The sequence below is a fragment of the Nematostella vectensis genome, chromosome 7 (assembly GCF_932526225.1).
Source record: "Nematostella vectensis chromosome 7, jaNemVect1.1, whole genome shotgun sequence".
Taxonomy (NCBI): domain Eukaryota; kingdom Metazoa; phylum Cnidaria; class Anthozoa; order Actiniaria; family Edwardsiidae; genus Nematostella; species Nematostella vectensis.
The window spans coordinates 15,209-35,483 of NC_064040.1; the positions used below are offsets into that span (position 1 = coordinate 15,209).

The 20,275-nt window shown below is 41.8% G+C and overlaps 3 protein-coding genes across 3 annotated transcripts; all 3 read left to right on the plus strand.

Annotated features, from left to right (window-relative positions):
- The first annotated feature begins 7,297 nt into the window (after positions 1–7,297).
- Positions 7,298–9,049, plus strand: LOC125568427. Its single transcript, XM_048730742.1, has 4 exons — positions 7,298–7,329; positions 7,575–7,679; positions 8,168–8,301; positions 8,503–9,049. The coding sequence occupies exons 3-4, from the start codon at positions 8,213–8,215 to the stop codon at positions 8,981–8,983; spliced, it is 570 nt and encodes a 189-aa protein (XP_048586699.1). The 5' UTR covers positions 7,298–7,329; positions 7,575–7,679; positions 8,168–8,212; the 3' UTR covers positions 8,984–9,049.
- Positions 9,050–10,738: 1,689 nt separating this feature from the next.
- On the plus strand, positions 10,739–12,910 carry LOC125568275. Its single transcript, XM_048730154.1, has 7 exons — positions 10,739–11,051; positions 11,176–11,276; positions 11,479–11,509; positions 11,934–12,117; positions 12,562–12,622; positions 12,778–12,796; positions 12,846–12,910. Exons 1-7 carry the CDS (start codon positions 10,739–10,741, stop codon positions 12,908–12,910), a joined length of 774 nt encoding a protein of 257 aa, XP_048586111.1.
- A 1,229-nt stretch (positions 12,911–14,139) lies between these two features.
- Positions 14,140–14,827, plus strand: LOC125568276. The gene is made up of 2 exons (XM_048730155.1): positions 14,140–14,262; positions 14,464–14,827. The coding sequence occupies exons 1-2, from the start codon at positions 14,174–14,176 to the stop codon at positions 14,825–14,827; spliced, it is 453 nt and encodes a 150-aa protein (XP_048586112.1). The 5' UTR covers positions 14,140–14,173.
- The last annotated feature ends 5,448 nt before the right edge of the window (positions 14,828–20,275 follow it).

The following is a 20,275-nucleotide window of genomic DNA, read 5'->3' on the forward strand; positions in this document are numbered from 1 at the left end:
CGTCTCGATCTAACCTTCACGCTAGGATCTCTGATTATTGCTTCATTGAATTGATGACGTCACCACCCCAGGTAACCCCCCTCCCCCACAGTAAGAACAAAAAGACCGTAAGGCATCTCGGGAGACACCTCACGGGCCACGCTGAAAACAACGCGTTGTCAAGGTGAAATCAAAGTCGGCTTCACGTGTGCACTACCTCAAGATCGTCACGATCTAACCTTCACGCTAAGATCTCTGATTATTGCTTTATTTAAGTGATGACGTCACCACCACAGGCAACCCCACCCCCCACAGTAAGAACAATAAGTCCGTAAGGCATCTCGGGAGACACCTCACAGGCCACGCTAAAAACAACGCGTTGTCAAGGTGAAATCAAAGTCGGCTTCACGTGTGCACTACCTCAAGATCGTCTCGATCTAACCTTCACGCTAGGGTCTCTGATTATTGCTTCATTGAAGTGATGACGCCACCACCACAGGCAACCCCCCCCCCACAGTGAGAACAATAAGACCGTAAGGCATCTCGGGAGACACTTCACAGGCAACGCTAAAAACGACGCGTTGTCAAGGTGAAATCAAAGTCGGCTTCACGTGTGCACTACCTCAAGATCGTCTCGATCTAACCTTCACGCTAGGGTCTCTGATTATTGCTTCATTAAAGTGATGACGCCACCACCACAGGCAACCCCCCCCCACAGTGAGAACAATAAGACCGTAAGTCATCTCGGGAGACACTTCACAGGCAACGCTAAAAACGACGCGTTGTCAAGGTGAAATCAAAGTCGGCTTCACGTGTGCACTACCGCAAAATCGTCTCGATCTAACCTTCACGCTAGGATCTCTGATTATTGCTTCATTGAATTGATGTCGTCACCACCCCAGGTAACCCCCCTCCCCCACAGTGAGAACAATAAGACCGTAAGGCATCTCGGAAGACACCTTACAGGCCACGCTAAAAACGACGCGTTGTCAAGGTGAAATCAAAGTCGGCTTCACGTGTGCACTACCGCAAAATCGTCTCGATCTAACCTTCACGCTAGGATCTCTGATTATTGCTTCATTGAAGTGATGACGTCACCACCACAGGCAACCTCCCCCCCCCACAGTGAGAACAATAAGACCGTAAGGCATCTCGGAAGACACCTTACAGGCCACGCTAAAAACGACGCGTTGTCAAGGTGAAATCAAAGTCGGCTTCACGTGTGCACTACCGCAAAATCGTCTCGATCTAACCTTCACGCTAGGATCTCTGATTATTGCTTCATTGAATTGATGACGTCACCACCCCAGGTAACCCCCCTCCCCCACAGTGAGAACAATAAGACCGTAAGGCATCTCGGAAGACACCTTACAGGCCACGCTAAAAACGACGCGTTGTCAAGGTGAAATCAAAGTCGGCTTCACGTGTGCACTACCGCAAAATCGTCTCGATCTAACCTTCACGCTAGGATCTCTGATTATTGCTTTATTGAGGTGATGACGTCACCACCACAGGCAACCCCTCTCCCCCACAGTGAGAACAATAAGACCGTAAGGCATCTCGGAAGACACCTTACAGGCCACGCTAAAAACGACGCGTTGTCAAGGTGAAATCAAAGTCGGCTTCACGTGTGCACTACCGCAAAATCGTCTCGATCTAACCTTCACGCTAGGATCTCTGATTATTGCTTCATTGAGGTGATGACGTCACCACCACAGGCAACCCCTCTCCCCCACAGTGAGAACAATAAGACCGTAAGGCATCTCGGAAGACACCTTACAGGCCACGCTAAAAACGACGCGTTGTCAAGGTGAAATCAAAGTCGGCTTCACGTGTGCACTACCGCAAAATCGTCTCGATCTAACCTTCACGCTAGGATCTCTGATTATTGCTTCATTGAAGTGATGACGTCACCACCACAGGCAACCCCCCTCCCCCACAGTGAGAACAATAAGACCGTAAGGCATCTCGGAAGACACCTTACAGGCCACGCTAAAAGCGACGCGTTGTCAAGGTGAAATCAAAGTCGGCTTCACGTGTGCACTACCGCAAAATCGTCTCGATCTAACCTTCACGCTAGGATCTCTGATTATTGCTTCATTGAGGTGATGACGTCACCACCACAGGCAACCCCCCTCCCCCACAGTGAGAACAATAAGACCGTAAGGCATCTCGGAAGACACCTTACAGGCCACGCTCAAAACGACGCGTTGTCAAGGTGAAATCAAAGTCGGCTTCACGTGTGCACTACCGCAAAATCGTCTCGATCTAACCTTCACGCTAGGATCTCTGATTATTGCTTCATTGAGGTGATGACGTCACCACCACAGGCAACCCCCCTCCCCCACAGTGAGAACAATAAGACAGTAAGGCATCTCGGAAGACACCTTACAGGCCACGCTCAAAACGACGCGTTGTCAAGGTGAAATCAAAGTCGGCTTCACGTGTGCACTACCGCAAAATCGTCTCGATCTAACCTTCACGCTAGGATCTCTGATTATTGCTTCATTGAAGTGATGACGTCACCACCACAGGCATACCGAACAGCTCCCACAGTAAGAACAATTTTGTTTCAGGTCATCGTTCTAAATATAAATTACCATCTCCTTGGCTATCTCTATGCCGCGTTCGCCTAGTGTTTTAAACCATACATCGCGGTCAACAGCACCAAACCCTTACCCAATACAGTGTGATTGCCCAATGACGAGAATACAACAGGGCACCCAACACGACGCAACAACCATATCTGATCTGCCCATGAATATGCATTATCTATTGTCAAGGACGCGCGCGTCATCGTCAAGTCACACTTGTTCGCGAGCCGTCTTAGTGCACACGATGGCAGGGCCAAATGAATTACCTGTACGTAGTTCTCGAAGGTTACTCGTAGTATTGCCTTCTACGTCGTAGTGAGCGATGAATTTGCTGACGATATCTCTGTAATCTGCACACAGAAGGGTTAATAAACCTACCTTCAATGGAGAATCCCCCGCGCTTTTGTGATATGCTTTCCTGGAACTTTTCCATTAGAACTTCATTAGTGTAATAGTTCACCGTTGGAAAAGCATAACCGCTTTCTAGCGCTCTCTCGGCCATCTCAAAGCGACGAAGCGTTGCTGTCGAGTCGCCCAGTCTTGCGTCGTAGACTCCGCGTACATCTACAAGAAATCTATCAAAAATATCTACTCCAAATACATCTAACAAGACACATGCATGCTCAAATGGCGTACCTTGTCGTAAATGCTCCAATTGAGACTCTAGAAAATCCCTACCTTTTGACCAAAAGATCTGTGGTACTGTGTCTTGAGGTTTTGGCGCTTCCTGCGTGTCGTATCCCACAATGCGAGATCTCACCTGCTTACCCGTGATGTCTGGAGAGCCTTTGAGACCAAAGAATGGCTTGAACGGCTCCCAAAGAATATCAGCTGTCTCGTCATCTGTCAGGTCTCTCTTGTTGTCAAGAAATCCATGGATTGCTCTGACATCAGAGAGAGGAAGGCCGTCCCCATCCCCGACTCTCTGTGGAAACTGAATACTGATACGAAGATAATATGCATACTGACCTTTCTGGGCCTCCAGGATGTTATCGGGAAAAGGTCTGTTTTCTACCGATAACTTATCTAGCACTTGTGAAATGAATGGGAGAAATCTGATAGCTTCTACCCACCTGAGCTGGACTCGTGACAGCACGGGATAACGATGGACTGCCCAGCTAACACGCAATATTTCCTTAGCGTATGCAACGCTCAAGTCTGGAATCGGCTTACCTGGACCAAACAAATCGTTGGCTATACAATACGTGTGACGACCGTGTGTGTTACTTATGATTTCAATCTGTTTGGCAATCTCTAAATGTTGCCTAAGTCCAAACCTGCCATCGTGCTTCTTGATGTTGCCGATCATGCTGGACATATTACTTATCATCATGCGCTCGTCTTCAGAATAAGCGCTCAACCTAAGAGATGGCCTCCACGACAAATGCTCAACAAAGCCTGTAAATTGTAAACTTGAAACAAAATTTATTAGATCGTCAATTGAATCACCTCCAGCCTTATCAACTACCGGTCCAGGAACTACAATACTCCTGCTATGATGGTCTTGATTAGCATCTACGCTTGTCCTTGGGCGTTTACGCGTAGGTGCTTCACCATGGTCAGAAGGGCCTGATCCCACGTCTGATTCGTCATCTGAGTCATCCATTGCTATATGTAGAATCAACATATAAAGCGTCAGTTCAGACGTTCTTAGCGCGCCAGTGCTGGTGTTTATAGAACAGTGCTCGATACACAGGTGTAGGGCGGGTAATATGTGATTTTCCCCTGATGAGTCTTACCCACATATCCAACAATTATGTATAAACATGAAGCATTAATATGAGCTATGAATACCTAGAATACCTTCTGTGTCTTCAGTTGCACTTGCAGTACTCGTAGCAGTTGCCTGAATTAATATAGTGATTATAATTAATAATAATAATGATGATGATTATGTTGATGATGATGATAATAAATTACAATAAATTATTACCTGACCCATCATAGATGATTGGAAATCTTGAACAGTATTCCGTTCCGGAGTTTCTAAATGTTTCTTCAGAGTGGACAGCAAATATCTTGCTTCCAAATTTCGTAGCAATGTAGTATTAATACGTAAAAGGGTGTCCTGCTCAAAATCTAAGAGAGACATTAGTATTGAATTGCCGCCATACATCGCGACAATTGTGAACTGGTACTCTAAGTAAAGTTTTAAAGCACTTGTATTTCTAAATGATCCCGCCACTTGCAGCCAAAATGAAATGTTTGCCCGGTTACCTGAAAAATTACTATAAATATATTCTATTCCAACACAGTACTGATGTCTTGCAGCAGCAAACACTGGGACCTGAGAATGTGGCAAAGGAGACACCAAATCTGCGTCAATATTCTGACGCTTAAAGATAGCAATACCTACCAAAAGTTCCGTGCTTTTATCTTTGCACAAAACAATTAATCTGCCCTCGTTGGGGTTTGAATACAATTCGTCGACAACTTTTCGGTATGCTGGGACACTGATTCTGAGGCCTGTAGCCTCTCTTGCATCCAAAAGATTGTAGAGATCTTCTCTTGGTTCACCAGGGACACTGTTGTGAATCACCTATGAAAAAGCGCACATTTGTATGGTCAATACTTTCAGTTGCTAAGACAATCTGCCCATACCGCGAGGGCCAAATATCGTATTTTATTTAAATTAATGTCGTGAGATTCTCTTTACGTACGGCACGTTCTCCCAGGCTCATATATAATCAGCATATTCAAGGAGTATATATAGTATTTTAGTATAAATCTACTCGCATACTATCACAAATCCTGCCATTTGATTGGCTCCCATACTCACTATCTATTGAGCGAAGCGATAGATAGCGAGTAGCGAAAAAAACGGCGTTTTTCACAAAAACAACATGAATTGTTATTAAAATCATCGTCAGCTATTTGAAGGTAGTATGTGAGTGGATTTATACTAAAACAATTAGACTACTCGTTTTCGTTTTCTATGAGTCAAATAGGGGCGAGGCTACGCGCCTCGTTCACTTTCTATTGACTCATAGAAAACTCATATATAGGGGTCCGGGGGTATACTCCACCGTGAAATGTTTGTCATTATTGTTAAAAGCTAAATAGCATGATTAAAGCCCCGTTATGCCACCAGAAATCTTGTTTGTATATCTTTTCATACTACCAATCTGAAAAGTTAGTGGGGGGACATGAATGCAAATTCGAAAAATTAAAACTTCAAACGGCATGAAAGTTCAGGCAAGAAGCGTATCATATTCATATCTTTATTAGGGGGTCTGGGGCTCTCCCCAGAAAATTTTGAAATTCAAGACTTTTAGGAGGCTCCGAAATAGAATAAAAAGGAATTACCTTTCCAGATATTTGGGCTTCCTTTGGAAAATGTTAGCTGGGCGGGAAAGTGTTGTTTGTTTGCTGCCATTACCGAGAGGGAATATTTCAGGTCCTAAATTTCGGAATTTCAATCCAATTAGGAGATCTATAAAATAGCTATCTAAAATAGCTATCTTCAAAGGTTCTTTTATACAAGAATTTTTCTTGATAAAGTGCTGATCTCCATCAAAAACACAGGCCGTATGAAGGATCTACTCGAGGTAAGAAATGATTCCTTCAAGTCGCTTCATAATCGCTTGATTATATGAGAAGAGTGATATAGGTGATAATAATATAAGTAATTGTGTTCTGCATATTCTATATTCCTGTTATCTACCGAGATTACGGCATTGTGAAGTTGTTTGAAGACATCAAAATGTCGCCTTTGCGACCTGATCACGCTGAATAAAATGCTTCAATTAAACTTTCTGTTTTCCAAAAACGTTGTTCATTCTATAGGTAGATTACTTACCGACAACTTGAAAGGTGAGAAATCTGAATCATTTATAAGTGATAACATCGCTCAATATTGTAGAAATGATAATTCTCGGTATATGTTCTCGACAATAAGATTGATTTGAAGCTATCCTAAGTATGGCATTTATTTTCTTATTTTGGAAACTGTTATGACAACAGCGATTATTGTCCAATAAGGTTAGGCTGTCACCTTTTCTCGAGCTGATTATAAAATATCCATACATTTACTGTATTCTCCCGCATTAAACTCTTTTTTTAAAAGGAATCTTTTTTATGAGAACGTCCAGCCTGAGATATCATCAAATTTTCCGCACCTTAGGAATATAATAATCTCTTCTGTAGCACACGTGGCCAATTAGCATAATCTCCGTGGATAAATCCACGGAGATTCTTATCATGAAAAGTGATTGGCTGATTGGTACACGCGCTCTTATTGGTGGGATTTGACACTTTAACTAACTCGACCGCCATCTTGGATTTGATCCGTAAGAGAAACGCAGAAGGCCGTTTCCCGCGTTACTTGGAGCATATAATAATATAAGCTGGCAGACTCAAGAGCACTGGCACTATAAACCATAAATGTGTGTACTCGTCTCGTCTCAAAAAAATTTTACAATTCTTTAAGAATTGTTGTTGGAAAGGTCGAGGCATGCCGTCTTGGGTCGGCGGTAGCGGAACTCGACTCACAATTTTGCTAAAAAAAAGTTTGCTTTGATTTGTCTAGAGTGCCAAGGCTAGGGAGAGCAGGAATCTGCTGTCGATCGCGCTTTTCGTATTGATACCTCCTTCCAGAGGACAAGAGATCCGGACACTGCGAATTGCCCCGTCCGGTGACAGAGAACACGTCCAGGGACTGAATTCATTAGTCTTGAATTCAGATGGCACCCTCATGTTCAGATTCGAGGATTACAAAACATGTGGCTCTCATGGGGTTGATGTCACAAATTTGCCAGTAAGTCTTTCATTTGTGATTTATCCTTTATTTTGACATGTGCTTGTAGATTGCGTGACAACAGCATATGGGAAAACACGATTATTTGTTTAAACTATAATAAAGTAACCATTTAATCTTCTTCTTATCACAAATGGAATTTTATGTGTGCTACTACTGTTTTCACATATTTTCTACTTAAATACTCTGTGTAGACTCCGTGACGTGATCATATTAGATGACTCTCTTTTTTTTTTCACTTTCAGGAAGATCACAGATTGAACGTCATCATAAGGGAATATCTGGACAAATACAGAGATATTCTTCTCGACGCCTCTGACGATGGCACAACCAACAATTTTCTTCTCCTGGTAAGTTATGACTCTTCAGTTTCCAATTATATTTCTTCAAAGGGCTCACTGATCTTCTTGGAACTAGTGATTGTTGGATAGAACATGGGACCCTAACCCTAACCCTAACCCTAACCCTAATTCTTATAAGGTTGCAAATTATCTTTCTAAAGTAATCCAGCGAAATAGTCATCTTTGAAAAGTTATCTCAACCAATTGTCTCACCCCAACAAGACATTTTGTACATCATCACTCATCCCAGGAAAGGTTATACTCTCATTACAATCCTAGGAAGGGTTAGTTTTGGTGGTGAATTAATATTTTGAACATCTAACAATCCTACATAGGGTGACTATGAAAGCATTTAAAACAACTACTATCCCTTTGTGGGGTCATTTTATAACCCCCTAATTTGGGGGGAGGGGGGGAGGGGGGGTTACATGGAAAAAACATTGCATTTGAATTGATATTGAATTGATGAGTGATTCTTTACTTCTTTTTGTTTTTAGACAGATAAAGGAAAACCCTTTAGTGGTCCAGCATTCTCAACCCACATGAAGTCTGTCTTTTACCACCTAACAGGAGTGAGTGTCAACTTGCACCTTCTGAGAAGCTCCTTCGTGACTTATTGTTATGGGGACAGGTGAGAATTCCATGCTAAGTAGATGAAATTGCAGACTATTATCACTCACTCCCCCACAAGACTCTGGACGGCACCATGCTGTGTTTATCAGCCATTTTCTTCACGAATAAAACGATTCTGTAATGATAACTTAGAACTATTAGTAATTACACACCGCAAGCAAAATTCACAACCAGGACTTTCTTTCTTTTGTTTTATCAGCCAGTGCACCGACGCAATGAAAGACAGTTTGGCGTCGGCCTTGAGACACACAAGGAAGCAAGCTCAACTCACCTATGACCGTAGAAATTCCAGCGAAAAGAAGAGTTTGGCTGTCAGCCTTGCTTCAGAATTAGCAGAAAATACAATTGAGTCACTATCAGCTCAGCCGTCCGACAGAAATGCAGGGCTTGATAAAGGTAGCTGGGTTGCTCTCACAGTAGAAGGCAGCACTCTGGCAAATCCGAACATTCTGCTAGCTAGAATTCAGAACCTCATGCCCGGTAGAAAGGCTTCGCTACTGTGGTTCAAGGCCACTGCGGAAAAAGGCCTGTACGCTTTTCACTACGATGAAGCCAGCTGGATAGAAAGCTTAGATGCCTTAGTTCCCGTCCAAGTGAAAGAGATTAAAAACTCTCCCGGCCTCTACAAATTGACCACATCATTGAAAAAAATACACAGGGCGGTCTTAGGGAACAACTGATAACATACTGTGAAGGACTGTGGATAGTGATTTGATGAGGATGCATTCTGTTTGGTTACCTGGAAGGAAAAGTGATAATCCTTACCTTATTATTATTATTATTATTATTATTATCATTATCATTATCATTATCATTATCATTATCATTATCATTATCATTATCATTATCATTATCATTATCATTATCATTATCATTATCATTATCATTATCATTATCATTATCATTATCATTATCATTATCATTATCATTATCATTATCATTATCATTATCATTATCATTATCATTATCATTATCATTATCATTATCATTATCATTATCATTATCATTATCATTATCATTATCATTATCATTATCATTATCATTATCATTATCATTATCATTATCATTATCATTATCATTATCATTATTATTGTAGTGATAGGCCATTCTTTGAATCTAGAGACTATCCATTACAATGGTGGAGCAAAAAAATACAGTGTGGTTCAAGGCCACTGCGGAAAAAGGCCTGTACGCTTTTCACTACGATGAAGCCAGCTGGATAGAAAGCTTAGATGCCTTAGTTCCCGTCCAAGTGAAAGAGATTAAAAACTCTCCCGGCCTCTACAAATTGACCACATCATTGAAAAAAATACACAGGGCGGTCTTAGGGAACAACTGATAACATACTGTGAAGGACTGTGGATAGTGATTTGATGAGGATGCATTCTGTTTGGTTACCTGGAAGGAAAAGTGATAATCCTTACCTTATTATTATTATTATTATTATTATTATTATTATTATTATTATTATTATTATTATTATTATTATTATTATTATTATTATTATTACATGTACAAATAATCTCTCAGAAGAATAAACATGTTTGTCAAGAAGCTCGAATATCAGAGTATTGATAGGCCTTTCTTTGAATCTAGAGACTATCCATTACAAAGGTGGAGCAAAAATACAGTGATTGTATCATCTGAAAAAAACAATAGGGCCCCACCCAAACCTCCTTAAATTGGTTGCCATGGCAACATACTCGAAAATAATCTGCGGACCCATGTCAATGTTGTAGCTGCCAAGTCTGGTGATGATAGCTATTTCTGTTTGGGAGATATTAGCAAAAACGGATTTACCCGTGTATAAGCCAGACTTATACCTACCCCCCGACCAGTCTCGATCTAACCTTCTCCCTTCACGCTAGGGTCTCTGATTATTGCTTCATTGAAGTGATGACGTCACCACCACAGGCAACCCCCCCCCCCCCACAGTGAGAACAATAAGACCGTAAGGCATCTCGGGAGACACTTCACAGGCCACGCTAAAAACGACGCCTTGTCAAGGTGAAATCAAAGTCGGCTTCACGTGTGCACTACCGCAAAATCGTCTCGATCTAACCTTCACGCTAGGGTCTCTGATTATTGCTTCATTGAAGTGATGACGTCACCACCACAGGCATACCGAACAGCTCCCACAGTAAGAACAATTTTGTTTCAGGGCATCGGACTAAATATAAATTACCATCTACTTGGCTATCTCTATGCCGCGTTCGCCTAGTGTTTTGAACCATACATCGCGGTCAACAGCACCAAACCCTTACCTTATACAGTGTGATTGCCCAATGACGAGAAATCAACAGGGAACCCAACACGACGCAACAATCATATCTGATCATATCTATCATATTCATGAGAATATGCATTATCTATTGTCAAGGACGCGCGCGTCAGCGTCAAGTCACACTTGTTCGCGAGCCGTCTTAGTGCACACGATGGCGCAGGCCGCGGGCTTGGTCCAGTATGACAGTATTACAGATGACAGTGAAGAAACGGAGAATCACGTGCCCGCCGATGAAAGCACCGCTACTGACCCGCAGGCCTCAACAGACGACACAGCAAAAAAAAAAGTGCATCCGGATGAACGTTCTTCGCGAAAATATGCCATACCGATCGCTGAACTCACAACGGAGATGGCTAAGCTTTTAAGAGATGTTAAGGTTTTTTTCACCAAAGACATTAATTTGGAAAGAAAAGGGTCGCCCATTTCTCCCTCGACCTGGACGAAGGCAAATGAGAGAATTCTATGTAAGTTTTATTTTGTCTCGTGAGTTTCATGCGTAAGCGTTCTTTTAGAGTCAGATTTCGCACCTTGCTGCTAGCTGTTACCATGACAACAACTTGTGACGACTTATATTCCCTCCCCCCCTAGGTTATCTTGGGTTCTGTAGAGACACGCTTCATTACAAAGACATCAGCCCAGATCTATTTTTAAGAACACGGTTACTCGAAAGGTATCTGGATTATTTAAAGGTAAGTCCGTCGAAAATATGCTTAATCAATAATTTGCGCGTCGCGTCGAAGTGGTTTCAGCGCGTCGCGAAGAAACTCGGTACTAGTACCCAGGCCTCCCTCCCAATTCTTCCTTTTAAAAATGGCGGCGGCATGTTTTGAATTTTTGGAACCGACACGACGCGAGCGAACGTAAAACTGAGCTAAACATTTCTCGTTGCAGACGGACAGGAAGCTTGCATCGTCTACCCTAGGTGAGCATGTTCAATTCATCTGCTTTTTGACAACTGCGGTCGGTCTAGAATGCTAAATTCACATTTCGCAAAACTTAGTAGTAATAAGTATGCTTAAGTAAGTATCGCCGGATAGAGTAATCTGATATTTGATGGCGCTATTGTGTAACTGGACAATTACGGATTTCGAAGAGAGTTGTATGCAAGACGACTGATACCGAATACATCTGTTTTTACCCTTGTGTCGTGGTGTGTGATTCGGTGGAAAGTCCCGGGTTTAACATTTGGAAAGAGCGCTCATGTCAGGGTTAACATGGTTGCTACTGATGTTTATATTGTAACGGTTGTTATTTAATGTCGGGGATTTACACTCGCTTAATAGATGTTGGACTGTGTTAATGATATGTTACAACATACGCCATTATTATATCATTCTTTACTTCAGCCAATCACGCTGCCTCCTTGATCTACCCAGCAAAATTCTTGAACCGAGAACACGCCGTCACCCTCTACAGGGATGTCAAAGTCGTTTCGCAGCTGAGGGGTGCCTGCAATGCGTTTCAGAGGCAGGCCCGCGCTGCGCAGCCCACGCAAGAGGACCTTGTCAATGCAAATAAGTGGTTGCCATGGTATGCTGCAATGATAAATCCAATAAGTAGTTAGAATAACTAGTTCGAATCCGGCTCTGGGTTCAGTTCTGGACTGGAGGTTGGGGTTGAAAGAGGATAGAACTTGTTTCGCCTGCATTTCCACTCTTTAACAGTCTCCTGACACTTCACTTACAATTTATAGGGAGGGGATACCTGTGTGCTATTCGTAGAAGTAGGGAACAGTTACCTCTCTCAGAACCCAGAGAACTTGAAACTGGTTACTCACGGTTTCATGTGATTCATTGCAGGGATGAGGTGATTCAGTGCGTGTCTCCTAACACTTCACTTAGAATTTAAAGGGGGGGATGACTGTGTGCTATTCATAAGAGTAGGCAACAGCTCCCCGTATCACGGCTAGCTATCTCTCACAGAACCCAGGGAACTTGAAACTGGTTACTAATGGTTTCATGTGATTCATTGCAGGGATGAGGTGATTCATTGTGTGGACATGCAGACAGAAAGATTTGACATGGCACGCTCACAGGTAACGATTTCAACCAGCAGTCCTGATGTGTGAAAGCTGTAATTTGTGGGCATTGCACTGCATTGTTGGAAAGGCCTAGGCATACCGTCTTGGGTCGGCGGTAGCGGAACTCGACTCACAATTTTGCTAAAAAAAGTTTGCTTTGATTTGTCTAGAGTGCCAAGGCTAGGGAGAGCAGGAATCGGCTGTCGATCGCGCTTTTCGTATTGATACCTCCTTCCAGAGGACAAGAGATCCGGACACTGCGAATTGCCCCGTCCGGTGACAGAGAACACGTCCAGGGACTGAATTCATTAGTCTTGAATTCAGATGGCACCCTCATGTTCAGATTCGAGGATTACAAAACATGTGGCTCTCATGGGGTTGATGTCACAAATTTGCCAGTAAGTCTTTCATTTGTGATTTATCCTTTATTTTGACATGTGCTTGTAGATTGCGTGACAACAGCATATGGGAAAACACGATTATTTGTTTAAACTATGTTGTGGTTTGAAATGTGGCATGGTTTGAATTTTTTTCAAACTGGTTTGAATTTTTCAAACTAGCTCATTTTTGGATACCTAGCATTCTAAAAGGGATTTTATTTTTGAGGAGTCATTAATAAAACAGGGGCTTGGATTTTTTGGGGGTTGGGAGGTGTAACTAAAAGAACTAGATAAAAGATTATGCAAATATCCCCTTTTCAAACCAGTTTTAACAATTTCAAACCAAGAAGCATTTCAAACCACAACAACTATAATAAAGTAACCATTTAATCTTCTTCTTATCACAAATGGAATTTTATGTGTGCTACTACTGTTTTCACATATTTTCTACTTAAATACTCTGTGTAGACTCCGTGACGTGATCATATTAGCTGACTCTCTTTTTTTTTTCACTTTCAGGAAGATCACAGATTGAACGTCATCATAAGGGAATATCTGGACAAATACAGAGATATTCTTCTCGACGCCGCTGACGATGGCACAACCAACAATTTTCTTCTCCTGGTAAGTTATGACTTCAGTTTCCAATTATATTTCTTCAAAGGGCTCACTGATCTTCTTGGAACTAGTGATTGTTGTATAGAACGTGGGACCCTAACCCTAACCCTAACCCTAACCCTAACCCTAACCCTAACCCTAACCCTAACCCTAATTCTTATAAGGTTGCGAATTATCTTTCTAAAGTAATCCAGCGAAATATTCATCTTTGAAAAGTTATCTCAACCAATTGTCTCACCCCAACAAGACACTTTGTACATCATCACTCATCCCAGGAAAGGTTATACTCTCATTACAATCCTAGGAAGGGTTAGTTTTGGTGGTGAATTAATATTTTGAACATCTAACAATCCTACATAGGGTGACTATGAAAGCATTTAAAACAACTACTATCCCTTTGTGGGGTCATTTTATAACCCCCTAATTTGGGGGGAGGGGGGGAGGTGGGGTTACATGAAAAAAAACATTGCATTTGAATTGATATTGAATTGATGAGTGATTCTTTACTTTTTTTTGTTTTTAGACAGATAAAGGAAAACCCTGTAGTGGTCCCGCATTCTCAACCCACATGAAGTCTGTCTTTTACCACCTAACAGGAGTGAGTGTCAACTTGCACCTTCTGAGAAGCTCCTTCGTGACTTATTGTTATGGGGACAGGTGAGAATTCCATGCTAAGTAGATGAAATTGCAGACTATTATCACTCACTTCCCCACAAGACTCTGGACGGCACCATGCTGTGTTTACCAGCCATTTTCCTCACGAATAAAACGATTCTGTAATGATAACTTAGAACTATTAGTAATTACACACCGCAAGCAAAATTCACAACCAGGACTTTCTTTCTTTTGTTTTATCAGCCAGTGCACCGACGCAATGAAAGACAGTTTGGCGTCGGCCTTGAGACACACAAGGAAGCAAGCTCAACTCACCTATGACCGTAAAAATTCCAGCGAAAAGAAGAGTTTGGCTGTCAGCCTTGCTTCAGAATTAGCAGAAAATACAATCGAGTCACTATCAGCTCAGCCGTCCGACAGAAATGCAGGGCTTGATAAAGGTAGCTGGGTTGCTCTCACAGTAGAAAGCAGCACTCTGGCAAATCCGAACATTCTGCTAGCTAGAATTCAGAACCTCATGCCCGGTAGAAAGGCTTCGCTACTGTGGTTCAAGGCCACTGGGAAAAAGGCCTGTACGCTTTTCACTACGATGAAGCCAACTGGATAGAAAGCTTAGATGCCTTAGTTCCCGTCCAAGTGAAAGAGATTTAAAACTCTCCCGGCCTCTACAAATTGACCACATCATTGAAAAAAATACACAGGGCGGTCTTAGGGAACAACTGATAACATACTGTGAAGGACTGTGGATAGTGATTTGATGAGGATGCATTCTGTTTGTTTACCTGGAAGGAAAAGTTATAATCCTTACCTTATTATTATTATTATTATTATTATTATTATTATTATTATTATTATTATTATTATTATTATTATTATTACATGTACAAATAATCTCTCAGATGAATAAACATGTTTGTCAAGAAGCTCGAATACCAGAGTATTGATAGGCCATTCTTTGAATCTAGAGACTATCCATTACAAAGGTGGAGCACAAATACAGTGATTGTATCATCTGAAAAAAAACAATAGGGCCCCACCCAAACCTCCTTAAATTGGTTGCCATGGCAACATACTCGAAAATAATCTGCGGACCCATGTCAATGTTGTAGCTGCCAAGTCTGGTGATGATAGCTATTTCTGTTTGGGAGATATTAGCAAAAACGGATTTACCCGTGTATAAGCCAGACTTATACCTACCCCCCGACCAGTCTCGATCTAACTTTCTCCCTTCACGCTAGGGTCTCTGATTATTGCTTCATTGAAGTGATGACGTCACCACCACAGGCAAACCCCCCCACAGTAAGAACAATAAGACCGTAAGGCATCTCGGGAGACACTTCACAGGCCACGCTAAAAACGACGCGTTGTCAAGGTGAAATCAAAGTCGGCTTCACGTGTGCACTACCGCAAAATCGTCTCGATCTAACCTTCACGCTAGGATCTTTGATTATTGCTTCATTGAAGTGATGACGTCACCACCACAGGCAACCCCCTTCCCCCCCCACAGTAAGAACAATAAGACCGTAAGGCATCTAGGGAGACACTTCACAGGCCACGCTAAAAACGACGCGTTGTCAAGGTGAAATCAAAGTCGGCTTCACGTGTGCACTACCGCAAGATCGTCTCGATCTAACCTTCACGCTAGGGTCTCTGATTTTTGCTTCATTGAAGTGATGACGTCACCACCACAGGCATACCGAACAGCTCCCACAGTAAGAACAATTTTGTTTCAGGGCATCGGACTAAATATAAATTACCATCTCCTTGGCTATCTCTATGCCGCGTTCGCCTAGTGTTTTAAACCATACATCGCGGTCAACAGCACCAAACCCTTACCTTATACAGTGTGATTGCCCAATGACGAGAAATCAACAGGGAACCCAACACGACGCAACAATCATATCTGATCATATCTATCATATTCATGGGAATATGCATTATCTATTGTCAAGGACGCGCGCGTCATCGTCAAGTCACACTTGTTCGCGAGCCGTCTTAGTGCACACGATGGCGCAGGCCGCGGGCTTGGTCCAGTATGACAGTATTACAGATGACAGTGAAGAAATGGAGAATCACGTGCCCGCCGATGAAAGCACCGTTACTGACCCGCAGGCCTCAAAAGACGACACAGCAAAAAAAAAAGTGCATCCGGATGAACGTTCTTCGCGAAAATATGCCATACCGATCGCTGAACTCACAACGGAGATGGCTAAGCTTTTAAGAGATGTTAAGGTTTTTTTCACCAAAGACATTAATTTGGAAAGAAAAGGGTCGCCCATTTCTCCCTCGACCTAGACGAAGGCAAATGAGAGAATTCTATGTAAGTTTTATTTTGTCTCGTGAGTTTCATGCGTAAGCGTTCTTTTAGAGTCAGATTTCGCACCTTGCTGCTAGCTGTTACCATGACAACAACTTGTGACGACTTATATTCCCTCCCCCCTAGGTTATCTTGGGTTCTGTAGAGACACGCTTCATTACAAAGACATCAGCCCAGATCTATTTTTAAGAACACGGTTACTCGAAAGGTATCTGGATTATTTAAAGGTTAGTCCGTCGAAAATATGCTTAATCAATAATTTGCGCGTCGGTACTAGTACCCAGGCCTCCCTCCCAATTCTTCCTTTTAAAAATGGCGGCGGCATGTTTTGAATTTTTGGAACCGACACGACGCGAGCGAACGTAAAACTGAGCTAAACATTTCTCGTTGCAGACGGACAGGAAGCTTGCATCGTCTACCCTAGGTGAGCATGTTCAATTCATGTGCTTTTTAACAACTGCGGTCGGTCTAGAATGCTAAATTCACATTTCGCAAAACTTAGTAGTAATAAGTATGCTTAAGTAAGTATCGCCGGATAGAGTAATCTGATATTTGATCGCGCTATTGTGTAACTGGACAATTACGGATTTCGAAGAGAGTTGTATGCAAGACGACTGATACCGAATATATCTGTTTTTACCCTTGTGTCGTGGTGTGTGATTCGGTGGAAAGTCCCGGGTTTAACATTTGGAAAGAGCGCTCATGTCAGGGTTAACATGGTTGCTACTGATGTTTATATTGTAACGTTTGTTATTTAATGTCGGGGATTTACACTCGCTTAATAGATGTTGGACTGTGTTAATGATATGTTACAACATACGCCATTATTATATCATTCTTTACTTCAGCCAATCACGCTGCCTCCTTGATCTACCCAGCAAAATTCTTGAACCGAGAACACGCCGTCACCCTCTACAGGGATGTCAAAGTCGTTTCGCAGCTGAGGGGTGCCTGCAATGCGTTTCAGAGGCAGGCCCGCGCTGCGCAGCCCACGCAAGAGGACCTTGTCAATGCAAATAAGTGGTTGCCATGGTATGCTGCAATGATAAATCTAATAAGTAGTTCGAATAACTAGTTCGAATCCGGCTCTGGGTTCAGTTCTGGACTGGAGGTTGGGGTTGAAAGAGGATAGAACTTGTTTCGCCTGCATTTCCAGTCTTTAACAGTCTCCTAACACTTCACTTACAATTTATAGGGAGGGGATACCTGTGTGCTATTCGTAGAAGTAGGGAACAGTTACCTCTCTCAGAACCCAGAGAACTTGAAACTGGTTACTAATGGTTTCATGTGATTCATTGCAGGGATGAGGTGATTCATTGTGTGGACATGAAGACAGAAAGATTTGACATGGCACGCTCACAGGTAACGATTTCAACTAGCAGTCCTGATGTGTGAAAGCTGTAATTTGTGGGCATTGCACTGCATTGTTGGAAAGGCCTAGGCATACCGTCTTGGGTCGGCGGTAGCGGAACTCGACTCACAATTTTGCTAAAAAAAGTTTGCTTTGATTTGTCTAGAGTGCCAAGGCTAGGGAGAGCAGGAATCTGCTGTCGATCGCGCTTTTCGTATTGATACCTCCTTCCACAGGACAAGAGATCCGGACACTGCGAATTGCCCCGTCCGGTGACAGAGAACACGTCCAGGGACTGAATTCATTAGTCTTGAATTCAGATGGCACCCTCATGTTCAGATTCGAGGATTACAAAACATATGGCTCTCATGGGGTTGATGTCACAAATTTGCCAGTAAGTCTTTCATTTGTGATTTATCCTTTATTTTAACATGTGCTTGTAGATTGCGTGACAACAGCATATGGGAAAACACGATTATTTGTTTAAACTATAATAAAGTAACCATTTAATCTTCTTCTTATCACAAATGGAATTTTATGTGTGCTACTACTGTTTTCACATATTTTCTACTTAAATACTCTGTGTAGACTCCGTGACGTGATCATATTAGCTGACTCTCTTTTTTTTTCACTTTCAGGAAGATCACAGATTGAACGTCATCATAAGGGAATATCTGGACAAATACAGAGATATTCTTCTCGACGCCTCTGACGATGGCACAACCAACAATTTTCTTCTCCTGGTAAGTTATGACTTCAGTTTCCAATTATATTTCTTCAAAGGGCTCACTGATCTTCTTGGAACTAGTGATTGTTGGATAGAACGTGGGACCCTAACCCTAACAATAAACCTAAACTATCCCAAGCAAAGTCACCATCGGACTGGAGGTTACATTCGGGAAAAGCTTCAGAGTTACATTCGGGAATTTGTTATACGAGTGTAACCTCCAAAAGGTTACAATCGATAATTTTTTTTCCGAATGTAAATTCCAAAAAGTAACATTAGGAAAAATAAAACAGTATACTCGGAAAAAAAGGTATATCAATATATCGAGCGCTATGCTCTATGTTAGAATCTACTTAATCAAGTTATCCAAGGAATCTAGTTAGTTCTTGTGTGCATAAAATATGTACAGGATCCTGAACAAAGCATGAGCACATCAAAGATGCTGAGAGTACATCAAAATGTCCCTATACCTTCTTTTTATGTCATGACACACCAAGAACAGTATAATTAAGTATCGATATTTAAAAAAAAAAATAAAGAAAAAAAAAATAGGCTATCAGCGGGAATCGAACCCGGGTCGCTGCGTTAGTAGTCAAGTGCCCGCAACGAAAGACTAACGTGGCATTGCTGAAGGGAATTTTAATGAAAATTACTTTTAATACTATTGGTATCGTAAACTATCCCAAGCAAAGTCACCATCGGACTGGATGTTACATTCGGGAAAAGCTTCAGGGTTACATTCGGGAATTTGTTTTACGAGTGTAACCTCCAAAAGGTTACAATCGATAATTTTTTTTCCGAATGTAAATTCCAAAAAGTAACATTAGGAAAATAAAACAGTATACTCGGAAAAAAAGGTATATCAATCTATCGAGCGCTATGCTCTATGTTAGAATCTACTTAATCAAGTTATCCAAGGAATCTAGTTAGTTCTTGTGTGCATAAAATATGTACAGGATCCTGAACAAAGCATGAGCACATCAAAGATGCTGAGAGTACATAAAAATGTCCCTATACCTTCTTTTTATGTCATGACACACCAAGAACAGTTTAATTAAGTATCGATATTTAAAAAAAAATAAAGAAAAAAATAGGCTATCAGCGGGAATCGAACCCGGGTCGCTGCGTTAGTAGTCAAGTGCCCGCAACGAAAGACTAACGTGGCATTGCTGAAGGGAATTTTAATGAAAATTACTTTTAATACTATTGGTATCGTAAACTATCCCAAGCAAAGTCACCATCGGACTGGATGTTACATTCGGGAAAAGCTTCAGGGTTACATTCGGGAATTTGTTTTACGAGTGTAACCTCCAAAAGGTTACAATCGATAATTTTTTTTCCGAATGTAAATTCCAAAAAGTAACATTAGGAAAAATAAAACAGTATATTCGGAAAAAATGTATATCAATCTATCGAGCGTTATGCTCTATGTTAGAATCTACTTAATCAAGTTATCCAAAAAATCTAGTTAGTTCTTTTGTGCATAAAATATGTGCAGGATCCTGAACAAAGCATGAGCACATCAAAGATGCCGAGAGTACATAAAAATGTCCCTATACCTTCTTTTTATGTCATGACACACCAAGAACAGTATAATTAAGTATCGATATTTAAAAAAAAAATAAAGAAAAAAAAAAGGCTATCAGCGGGAATCGAACCC

Coding starts and splice junctions, on each gene's coding strand:
- LOC125568427 (XM_048730742.1), top strand. CDS start 8,213: ATGAAGTCTGTCTTTTACCACCTAACAGGAGTGAGTGTCAACTTGCAC. Junction 8,302..8,502: donor ACTTATTGTTATGGGGACAG/GTGAGAATTCCA, acceptor TTGTTTTATCAG/CCAGTGCACCGACGCAATGA.
- LOC125568275 (XM_048730154.1), top strand. CDS start 10,739: ATGGCGCAGGCCGCGGGCTTGGTCCAGTATGACAGTATTACAGATGAC. Junction 11,510..11,933: donor GCTTGCATCGTCTACCCTAG/GTGAGCATGTTC, acceptor TCTTTACTTCAG/CCAATCACGCTGCCTCCTTG. Junction 12,118..12,561: donor GCAAATAAGTGGTTGCCATG/GTATGCTGCAAT, acceptor GATTCATTGCAG/GGATGAGGTGATTCATTGTG.
- LOC125568276 (XM_048730155.1), top strand. CDS start 14,174: ATGAAGTCTGTCTTTTACCACCTAACAGGAGTGAGTGTCAACTTGCAC. Junction 14,263..14,463: donor ACTTATTGTTATGGGGACAG/GTGAGAATTCCA, acceptor TTGTTTTATCAG/CCAGTGCACCGACGCAATGA.